Here is a 12,011-nt window from a genome sequence, read left to right as displayed (position 1 = left end):
TTAGTTGGGCAAACATGAGTAATTTGTAAAGAATATTGAAATAAAACAAATATCCTGCGCTGTGTGGAAATATATAGGTAACTTCATAGGCTTTGTGTCGTGTTGAGTAGTGTTGCCAGTGTTAAATTATAGCTTTATCTGACTTTAAGCCAGCAACAAACTATGTAAGGTGCATTACGCACTAAGAAATCAAGCAGTTCTGAAACATAAATCATTTTAATCTACAGTGCTTGACTTTCAGATCAATACTGTAATATTACTTCACCTGAATTGAAATGCACTTAGTACAATCCCAACATATCAGGTGCACTGTGGCTCCAAACTGATCTCATTCCATAATGAGGTCAGCCAGTTTAAATATTTAGACAGCACTCCTAGTGAATGAGTTGCTGGTAAAGCTCATTGGTTGAAGTAATGAATTATTGGCTATTGGCTATTGTTAAAACTGTCACTAGTTATTCTTAATAAGTCTGTCTAATTTTTTAAACCATACAATGCAAGCCATGCTAATAGAGGAGTGCCATCAAACAATATGTGACTTCTAATTTATGCATTGACTTCTCTTGAAGCACTTGTTTCAAATAGGCACTTGGTGTTTGGAGCGTTGTTAAATGTTCCACATTCACTGTGTGGATTTCCCTGATATGCATGGTAGTGGGTTCTTAATGAACCACAGTGTAATAAATAACACTATGGACTGTCTATGCTTTGGGATTAAGTAGGTTGAACCTCCAGAATATGCGAAGCATTCCCAGACCAAACACACACAGATACAAGTTTCAAAAACCATACTATTGTCCCCTTGGAGATAATGGTAGTAATTCAGAATTTTCATGTCAAAAATGTATGGCTTAGTCAGAGGTAGGCTTTAAATTTCAATATATTGTCTAGCTAACACAAATTGTTATAGTTAACCTGAGAATGCACTCCGAAAGCTGGTGTGCTTCCAATTAAACCTGTTGGACTATAACCTGGTGTTGTGTGATTTTTAACTTTGTACACCCCAGTCCAACACCGGCATCTCCAAATCATGGAATTAGGTAGTATTTGTGCTGGACAGAATGTGGAGTCCTGTTTGTTAATGTGGTGTTACTTCTAAACCCAACCCTCTTCAAAAGCTGCATAATTCTTATTGGCAACTTTTTTATCTTGAATTTGAACTGCTATTCATTGATTGCTGTTCTCCTGAAAAGTGGTATTACTGCTTTTCAGTCATTTTTATGTTGGCAGCAGGAAGTTTTCATGAAGTTTTTGCTAAGTTTGAATTTTTCCTTTTGCAATTTATTCCATGTTTCTTGCACATTTTTCCATTGTACTTTTTCCATGGCTGTAATCTGCTGCACTCTACCTTGGTCACACCAAACCTAGGTGAATTCTTCAATCACTGCTGAAGGATAATAACATTTAGTCTTCACATTAAAATAGGCTTTTCAACAAACTTGGCACCAAGAAGACTATTAAACTGAATTCATTTCACTGCATTTTTACTTAGTACGAAGGAAGATGACTGTGGCCATTGGAAGTTAATCATCTCTGCCACAAGACTCTATGAATTAGGTACAAAACTAAACCATATTCAACCCTTTAAACCTGCTCAGCTAGTCAGTAAGATCATGACAGATCACTGTTCTAAAATCCACATTCTCATCTACCTCCTGTAACCTGAGATTTTTGTCAGGCAAAGAAATCAACCAACTTTGCCTCAGAAATATTCAGTGAGCCTGCCTCCAGTGCCCTCTGAGGCAATGTCTCTCAACCCTCAGAGAAATGTCCCCTAACGTGACAATCCTTAATTTCACAGGATAAATATCCTTTCCATATCAAGCATGTCAAGACCATTCAAGATCTTTTAAATTTCAGTGAAGTCACTCCTGGGAAATTTTTGACCGAGTTCTCTCTACGGCTGTTTCGTCTTCACCTTCCTTTCAAGCTCAAAAGTAGGGCTGTTTGCAGATTACTCTGTTCAGTTCCATTCACAATAGAGTACAAGAGCAAGGAGGCAATTTTACACTTGTATGACACTTGGTAGACCTCAGGTGGAGTATAGTGTACAGTTGTGGATGCCACATTATTGAAAAGATGTGAATGCAAATAGAGTGCAGAAATAATTTACAAGAATGCTTTTAGTACTGAGAAACTTCAGTTAAGAGGATAGTTTGAAGAATTTGTAACTGATCATTTGGTGAGAAGAAAGTTGAGAGGAGATTTGAAAGGGATTTTCAAAAGCATGAGCTGACTGGATAAGGAGGATGAAGCTGTTCTCACTCATAAAAGGAACAAGAATGAGATGGCATAGATTGAAGATGATGTGCAGAATAATTAAGAGTAATGCAAGACCAAACTTTTTCACATAGTGAGTAGTTAGGGTATGGTATGCACTGCCTAGAAATGTGGTGAAGGCACATTTAGTTGAGGTTTCCATTGAATGATTGTTTAGGTAGAAATATTGTGTAAAGGATATTAGGAAAGGCAGGAGATTGGCAATAAGAGTGCTTATCGAAGAATCAGCATAGCAATCATGGGTAGAATGGGCTCTTGCATAACCCACTTCTTCTTGATAGCCAGCGCTGTTATGATTGGCATCTCTCCCACCATTAACATCCTGATGGCCATTTCTGAAATAAATTGAACATCCAAGTTGTGGTTACAAGGTAAGGTCAAAAGCTAGGTGTATTTGAAGTGTATAAGTCAATTAGAGACTCCCACAGTCTTTACCACCTTTGAAGGTACAAATTAAAAATGTAATGGAACAGTGTTCAGTTGTACAGGGTGTGCGGCTTCAACATGTATATCTAGTGACTTCTGCACCAATCAGCTTAACATTGGCAATAGGAGAAAGAGACTTAAGAGTCAATGCAAAAGGTTTTTCCCCCCTTGTGGGAGCCTCGAGGCCCAGAGGGCAAAATCCCAGAATAAGGGGTTTCTCCTTTAAGATAGAGGTGAGGAGGAATTTCTTCTCTCGGAGTGTCATGAATTTGTGGAGTTCTTTACCACAGAGTATTGTAGAGGTTGGGCCATTAAGTACATTAAAGGCTGAGAAGGACTCATTTTTAAGCAGTAAGGAAATAGAGGATTATGACAGAAAAATGGGAAAGTGAAGTTGAGGCTGATCTAATCAGCCATTGAGTGGCAGAGCAGACTCAGTGGGTTGATTGGGCTGCTCTTTTATCTTATGGTTTTAGCATACCTTCACTAGAGGTAAAAATGAAATAATTTCTGGAAATCTGAAATAAAGCAATGCACACCTTTACCTTACAATATTATGCAATTATGCAGATCTTCCTTGAGACTGTTTCCAGTCTGATTGACGCTTTGTAATTGTAACGTTGAAATAGTATTTTTATGAAGAGTTTGAAACTTAATCTGACTTCAGGCCACCTGTACATCTGACCATCCTTTCTGAAATTCCTGTTCACATTTTGACAGATGTGACACATCCCACAATTATCAAAAACACTTAATAACATTGTAAATAAACCAAATCTCTCAATTTTCTTCCAAATTCGCACGAGTTCTCCGTTCCAATGTTAATGAATCCTTTAAAAAGTTCCAGGTATGTTTACAGTGGGGAGGAGAAAACTAGTCCAGGAGGGCTGACCATTAACTGCCTTGGAACTTGCAATTGCAAAACTTGCCCACCTGACCCCAACTGCTGTAAATATATCTGAAACAAAGCAAAATTAGCATTCGGGGAGAAGGAAATAGATGGTTACAGTCATTCAATTACAGAGGAATCTCGATTATCCGAACGCTGATTATCCGAACATGATTGGCAGGTCCCGATGTTTGGCTAAACTGTGTTATCTGGCATTCGATTATCCGAACAAAATATTCCCCACCAGTGCATTCAGATATAGAGGTTCCCCTAAAAACGGGAGGAGATGTTAGGAAGTTTGAATGGAGTATGAACACTGCCATAAATTGTTTGAGCCAAATGACCTGTTTCTGAACCATTTGTCTTGGGCCCAACCCTCTTTCAGCCACTTCGTCAGTGACTTTCCTACATCATAAAGCCAGAAATTGGGTGTTCACAGATGGTTGCACAATGTTCAGCACCATTTGTCAATCCTATAATACTAAAGTTTTTTGTCGATATGCAACAACATCGAGTCAACATTCAGGCCTGGATTGATAAGTGTCAGGCAATGACTATCTCCATCAAGAGAAAATCTGATGATTGTCTCTTGACATTCAATGGCAATCTGTTGCTGAGTTCGCAGTTAATCTCCTTGGGGATATCATTGACTTGAAACTGATCTGGACCAGCCATATGAGAGCAGAGAGAGGGGGATTGACCATGAGCTGCTTTGAAACTCGCAACTGCAGAATTTCATCTAGTGCCCCCACTTGCCCTTCTCTCAGAATTCCTAGCCAAATGGCTATTGTGACTACAAGTGCAGGTCAAAAACTAGGAATTTCTGTGAAGATTAACTCCCCTCTTGTTTCCCTAAGGCCTGTCCACCAGCTTAAAGGCACAAGTCAAGAGTGATGGAAGACTGACCACATGGCCAAATGAAGCAACACTCATGATGCCTGACACCATTCAGGACAAAACAGTCCACTTGATTGGCACCACATTCAACTCCTTCAGTCTTCACTGTTTTTATGACTGCAAAATGGTAGCAGTGCACACTAACTAGAAAATGTACTGCAGTAACTATTTACGACTCCTTCAACAGCAACTTTGAAATCCATGACCTGTACCATCTCAAAGGCAGCAGATGCATTGGAACACCGTCTGCAATTACCCCTCTGAGCCACTAACCAGGCTGACTTGGAACTATGTTGTTGTCCCTCCATAGTCACTGGGCGCAAACCCTGGAACTCCCTCCTTAATAGCACTGTGCATCTCCTGACAAGAAAAGGGCTGCAGTGATTAAGAAGACAGTTCACCACCACCTTCTCAAAGGGAACTAAGGCTGGGTAATGAATGCTGGTCCAGCCGTGGATGTCCACACCCCATTACTAAACTTGTTTTAAAAAAAAAAAATTCCTGTTCAAAATACAGCTCTTGTCAGTCACATCTGTGTTTTAAAAATTAATTAAAAGGCAAGGAGTCCGTGGTTTGTGAGCAGGTTATGTTCTGGAGTCCATTCACAAGTTGCAGTTCAATGTAGGGCAATGCAAAGGATCTGTTCATAAGTGCAAGAAAAATTTGCATGGCAAGTCTCTTCAAAGTTAGAACCTTGAATACGATTGTGTTCGTAAGTCGATATTTGTAAATCAGAGCCCTGCTTTTTATAATTCTTTGGATTCAACTTGGGTCAGAGCTACTTCTCAACTGTAAAATTGGATGAAAAAAATTAAGCATGATCATTCCTTTAATGTATTAGTTACACAGTGTTCAGTGACTCCAACACAAATGGAAAGCCCTGGAGGACTGCCAGATGCTACACAACCTGCTCTGACACCAATCAAAAATTAACCAAGTATTTAAATTTCGCTGAACGTTAGTCTGAAGATGAGATGGTACTCCTCCAGTTTGCATTGATTCGCTGGAGTATCGCAGTATGCTGAGGAGAGGCAAGTGGGCATGGGAGCAGGATGCTGTGCTAAGATGGCCGGCTACAGGAAGGTCGGAGTCATGTTTGCGCATGGACCACAAAGTGGTCAGTTAGTCTGCATTTGGTTTCTCCAATGTAGGCTAGGCCACATTGGGTACTGCAAATACAATACACGAGATTGGAGGAGAAACCAGTGAAATGCTGCTTCACCTTGAAAGACTGTTTAGGCCCTTGGATGGTGAGCAGGGAAGAGATGAAGAGGCAGGTGTTGCACCTTTTGCAGTTATATGGGAAGGGGAAAGGTGATGTAGGTTGTCGAGGAATGGCATATGATGTCCCAGAGGGAACTATGCCTGCAAAATGCAGATGGGGAAGCAAGGTGAAGATGTTTGGTGGTGGCATTCTACTGGAGCTGGCGGAGGCTGGTGGGATGAAAAGGAGGACAAGGGGAACCCAGTCACGTAGTTGTGTGGGAAGGAGCAAGGGCGGAAGCACAGGTGATAGGTTGGATGCGGTTGAGGGTCCTGTCAACCCACAGTAGGCAGGAAGCCACAGTTATGGAAGAAGGGGGCCATGTCAACAGCACTGATTTGGAAGGTGGCATCATCTGAAAAACCATAAACCTTGCAGGACGTGGGTTCTGAAGAGTATATAGTGAAGGTAGCTTTGGGAATCAGTGGCTTTGCAGTGGATGGCAGTGGAAAATATTTTCCCTGCAGACAGGTGAAGGAAAGAAAGGGAAGTGTTGGAAATGGATGATGTGAAAGTTATGGGAGGGTGAAAATTAGAAGCAAAATAAACAAAGTTTTCAAGGTCCAGGCAGGAGCATAAAGCGGCATCAAAACAGTCGTTGATATACCGAGAAAAGAGTTATGGGCGAAGGCCAATGTAGGATTGGAACAAGGATTGTTACACATACTCCATTAGGACAGGCATAACTGGGACCCATGTGTGTGCCCATAGCCACTCCATTGACTTGGCAGAAGTGAGATGAATTAAAGGAAAAATTGTTCAGTGTGAGAACAAGTTCAGCCACGTGGAGGAGAATGCTGGTGGATGGGGAGTGTTCAGGCCTCTGGTCGAGGAAAAAGCCGAGAGCTCTTAGACCATCCTGAGGAATCGAGGTATAGAGGGATTGGACATCTATGGTGGACAGAAGGCAGTTAGGGCCAGGGAACTGGAAATTGTCAATGTGACAGAGGGCATCAGAGGAATTGCGGATGTTGGTGAGCAGGATCTGGTCAAGTGGATACAGGATGGAGTCAGGGTAAGAAGAAATTAGCTTTGGGGGGCAGGAACAGGCTGATGCAATGGCCCTACCGGGCAGTCAGCTCTGTAAATTTTGAGAAGGAGGTAGAGGCAGGCTAACTAGGTTTGGAGACTAGAAGGTTGGAGGCATTTGGGGGGGGATGATCTCTCGAGGTAATGAGGTGGATGATTGTCCTGGCATCAATGCTTGATGTTCGGATATGGGGTCATAGTCCTCGGGGAGGTAGGAAGAAGTGTCCGAGAAATAGCATTGAGTCTCTGCATGGTAAATTTGACTTCTGATCTGTTGTCTTCTGTGAGTGTTATTTCCTGTAATGGCTTTCTTGACCAAACAATGAGGGAGGTTGAGAGGGAGGGGGGGCGGGGGCGTGTTTTATTAAATCCAAGAATTCAGCAGAATCCAACTGTGCTCAGCAACACCTTTTTTTCTAAACAGAAAAGCAAGATTCTACCCATTGAAGGTTTAACATAATGTGTTTGGGGTAATTCCTTCCCCTATTAAAAATTTAACCTATAAAACATATTACAATAGCACTGGTATTGACTGAAAATCTATTGACTGGTAACTGATGTATATTAATGCAGAAGTTCTATTTTGAGTAGTTCCTGTTGAGCTAATTAAGCTGTTTGTGTTGCACCTCTTTTAAATAATTGTTTGCTTCATCCAAGACGTAGTCATTGTTTTTCTTGAATAATTTTAAATTAGCCTGATTATGACCTTAATGTTATTCTAACATTGTTATGCAGAAAGTATTAGGAAAGAGCTTCCTTTTGAAGGGGCATTTCATTTATAGTTCCACTGACTTCTTGATTGTGAATATTTGAGCTGTGCAGACCAGGGATATCATAGTGCAGCTGAACAACTGAATCTAAGATAGTTGATGTCAGTTACAAGCACTGCTTTTACTGTTAATGCTTTGATAATGCAGAGGGAAAATTGGGCCAGGTCTCCTATTCTTGCATACGATTTACTGAGCCTTGCTAGTGGTTTTAGTGAATGCTGAAGGAAGCATAAGATCAAGATCGACAGTAATGTTCATATGGAGAATGTCTGCAGTTGAATAATGGTCACTTGAAGTACTGAAATTTTTATAGGGAAGAAAATTGGCAGAAAGAAGACATCCTATTGAGTGGATTTAACAAAGTTCCTATTGCACTTATGTCTCTGATCATTTACAGGCAAAAGAAAAATTATTTATGTAATCTGATTTGAAAATCAGTCGTAGGATATAACCTGTTTTTAACTTTTTTTAGTTGTAAGCATTACTGGCAAAGCATCATTTTATGTTAACAATGGCCTTTCTTTCTTTGACAAGTAGACATATTTTTCCTTTATTTTGCAGGAAGATAGTGATCCTTCCATCCATGAAAGTCTGAGTACAGAAAACACACTTTGGGCTAGCACAGTAGTAGCCTCTGGTGAGCATGTTATTTGGTTACTTGCAACACATGACTTAATATTGACACAGCATGTAACTTTGTACATTTTATGGTATTACAAAAGTGAATGTACGGTTTTGTAAATTAAAAACCATTTAGAGATAGGTTATACTTTGTTATTGACAGTAGATTTGTCCAGTTGCTGTTCATTATCTGTTAACAGAAAATCATTTTAAATGTTACACACACATGTAGTTTGAAAATGCAATGTAGTAACTGAATTAATTATTTTAAGGAAGTGATCTTAATTTTTCAAGTTTTTAAATTTAATTCTGAATGCCACAAAACATTTAGACAACCTGTTCAGTAAATCACTGTTAAAAATCTCACACCTGATGAAGGGGCAGTGCCTAGTAAGCTAGTGCTTCCAAATAAACCTGTTGGACCATAATCTGGTGTTAACTTTGTCCATCCCAGTCCAACACTGGCACACTGAGCACTGTATATTGCAGGGAGGCTCGTTGTCAACTGGATAACTGTCGACATCGTAAGATCCCATGCCTGATAGGAAACCCAATGCGAGGTGTCCCCAGCTATGAGACAACAATATTCAGTACTTAAGCACTTTTCTGCAGTGTTGTGTTGATGAGGGTTCAGCATTTGTTTAAATTGGATTTTGCCTTGAATTTTATCCAGCATGTACTTGCTGTTTTCAAATTTTCTTTTCTTTGTTTACTTCTGTCATTGCTCTATGACTTCATCTTTCTTATCTTTATGACCTTCCACAGCAGTACAAAATCTCTGTGCTGCTTTAGTTCTGGTCTCTTGCATTTCTCCAGTCTTAAGCATTACAGTTATCAGCTGTGCTTTTGATGTCTGGACCCTAGGTGCTGCAATTTCTTCCCTATAACTCTTGACCTCTGTCTCCTACATTAAGTTGTTCTTCAAACCATACCTCTTTGACCAACACTTCATGGCTTCTTATGTGGCGGTGTGTCAAATTTCAATTGATTATCTTCCTGCGAAGCCTTGTTCATTTAACTGTGTTGGCAGTGCTACTTAATCTCAAGTTGGTGGCATGTAACTGAGTTTTCTGGCAAATTTTAAAATATCACTTGGTGTTCCCAAGATCTCAGGTGTTCTATTTAGCTCTAAATTGAGTCTTGTTTAGCCATTTTGTCCTGTTTATTTATCTTGTACATAATTGTGCAAGCATGTGGAGATTTCTCACTTTTGAATTATGTTTCATGCGAAATGCATCTTAAGTGTTTTCATCCAGTGGACCTATTACCTTATACCAGGACAATCCATGTCACATGACATCCAAGTAGTTGAAAACTGGGGACCTGCACTTAATGCATTTTTAGAATTGAGAGGTACACTTTAAGGTTACAGCTTTGTTTTGCTATTTAGGTACCAGAATGCCCAACCAGGAAATTTCTAAATAAATGTTGAGTGCAATTGGAAGAAAAAGAAAGCTTTGCTTTTTTCCAACATTTTATGCAGTTTGAAACATCATAAAATATTCAGAATGAATCATGTTATGGATGATAAATGGCAAAAGGGAACGAGTGTTCAGACTGGTGCTTTAAGGGTTGACATGAGATGTTGTAGCCTTGAGCACATTGCAATTACAGTCAGCCAGGCCCAGCCCAATAATTAAGTAGATAATAAATTTGATTAGGGGAAGATAAATTCAGCTTGGGAATGTTCTATCAATGATAACTTCTCTCCTTACCTCGCAAAGCAGGCTCAGAGAAGCTATCAAAAAATCTTTTTCCAACATTCAGAGATTTAATGGGATATTGAAAAGAGAAAACAATATGTTTAGGATTGTCTTGGTGAAGTTCTTTATTTTCCGATAAGCATTAACTCCCAAGACTCGTCACCATTTTAAATTCAAAAATGTTTGATTTTACTCTAACTCCAATTTAATTCCTTTCAGGAAGGAAACTGTCATCCTTACCTGGTCTGACCTACATGTGATTGAATCTTAACTGCCCTCTAAGTAATTAATGATGGGCAATAAGTACTGGACTGGCTAGTGACATCCATATCCTATCAATGAATAAAAGAAAATTGAAAATAGCTATTTCTTTGTTCCTGTAATCATCTATTTCTTCAAAGCTTTTACCTTTCTCCTTTCTATGTGCCAAATTTCTTGGTTTTGAATTTTTAAGCATATTAATAGATCATATCCTCATCCTGGGAGCACCACTTGTAAGATTTCTCCAGTCCGTAACATTTGCTTCTTACCATTGCAGTTATCTGCCTCTGCAATAGGGAAAGAAAAGAGAGATTCAATTCCCATGTTTTCAGAAGAGGCAATATTGTTATTTACTCCTTGTCAAATTGGGTGCTGTTACATTTGCAGTTGTGGTTGTTTCTCTTGATCTCATTGCTCAGATTTGGACCACTTTGTGTCACATTCAAGTAAAAGACTCCACTTGTTACAAGAATGCACCCTTTAGAGTTTGGAGTCTTTCAGTTCAACTTATTCTTTGTATTGCTTTGTAGCAGCAAATTACTGCAGACTCATCAAGTCACAGAGTCAGGAAATAGACCCTTCGGTCCAACTCGTCCATGCCGACCAGATACCTTAAATTAATCTAGTCCCATTTGCCAACTCTTGGCCCATATCCCTAAAAACCCTTTCTATTCATATACCCATCTAGATGCCTTTTAAATGTTGTAATTGTACCAGTCTCCACCACTTCCTCTGGAACTCATTCCATACACACACCATCTTCTGTGTGGGAAAAAAATGTCCCTTAGGTCCCTTTTAAATCTTTCCCCTCTCACCCTAAACTTATACCCTCTACTTCTGAACTCCCCCACCCCAGGGAAAAGACCTTGTCTACTTACCCTATCCATGCCCCTCATGATTTTATAAACGACTATAAGGTCATCCCTTAGCCTCTGGTCAGCTAGACTTGAAATGTTAGTTTGCTTTCTCTCCATAGATGCTGCCTGACCTTCTGTGGTCTCTAGCATTTTTATTTTCAGCTCTTTTATTGCTTTCTTCATTTCCGGAGTGTATAAAAATACAACAAGAAGTAATGGTATAGGATTTCTGAACGATTTATGCTTTCTACTGACCAGCATTTGATCTTCAAAAGTTCCAATTCTATAAATGTATATTAGAATAATAGATTTAAACATTGAAATTATAAGTATCTTTAACTTGCTTTCCAATTCATTCACCAATGAAGACCAATTTGTTATAACCAATCTACGTCCACCTCTCTGGAAGTCACCAGATGATACCATGATTCTAGCTCCACATCTAACTAAGAAATTTGGCTTTGTTGCACACCATCAAGTAGAACTTGCTTTCAAACACTTCATCTTGTGTTCTGGCAGATTCTGCATCTATTTCTACCTCTTTTCTGATGTCCTATTTTTAAATAGTAAAGGATCTTAGTGCATCACCATCCAACTTCAGTTTTAGTCCCTCGTGGCCATTGCGAAAGCCTCCAATTATAAAATGTTCAGCACTTAGTAGAAGAAACTTGTCAGAGCCAGTTTCTGAAACCCCATCCAATTCTTTTTTTGCAGCACACTTGAGTATTTTCATCTCCTAAGCATTATCTTGAAGTCAAGTTCCATGCATGTTGTGATGCAGCATTCTGCTTATTGATCAGTTTCTGCTGGCCAGTGCAATAGCCAGTGAAACCTTTGACAGTAGACAATAGGTGCAGGAGTAGGCCATTCAGCCCTTCGAGCCTGCACCGCCATTCAATATAATCATGGCTGATCATTCCTAATCAGTATCCTGTTCCTGCCTTATCTCCATAACCCTTGATTCCACTATCTTTGAGAGCTCTATCCAACTCCTTCTTAAATGAATCCAGAGAC

General features: G+C 39.6%; 1 protein-coding gene across 1 annotated transcript in view; it reads left to right on the top strand.

The window, feature by feature from the left end:
- The window catches only part of atp9b (ATPase phospholipid transporting 9B), a 346,071-nt gene that overhangs the window by 194,451 nt on the left and 139,609 nt on the right, over positions 1 to 12,011 (top strand). Inside the window, exon 10 of the mRNA XM_043688616.1 lies at positions 8,117 to 8,192. Within this exon, the coding sequence (XP_043544551.1) occupies positions 8,117 to 8,192 (76 nt within the window). The remainder of the gene's footprint in view (positions 1 to 8,116; positions 8,193 to 12,011) is intronic.

The sequence above is a fragment of the Chiloscyllium plagiosum genome, chromosome 4 (genome assembly GCF_004010195.1).
Source record: "Chiloscyllium plagiosum isolate BGI_BamShark_2017 chromosome 4, ASM401019v2, whole genome shotgun sequence".
Classification (NCBI taxonomy): Eukaryota; Metazoa; Chordata; class Chondrichthyes; order Orectolobiformes; family Hemiscylliidae; genus Chiloscyllium; species Chiloscyllium plagiosum.
Note: the sequence above shows the minus strand (reverse complement) of the source record. Positions and strands in the feature narration are given on the sequence as shown.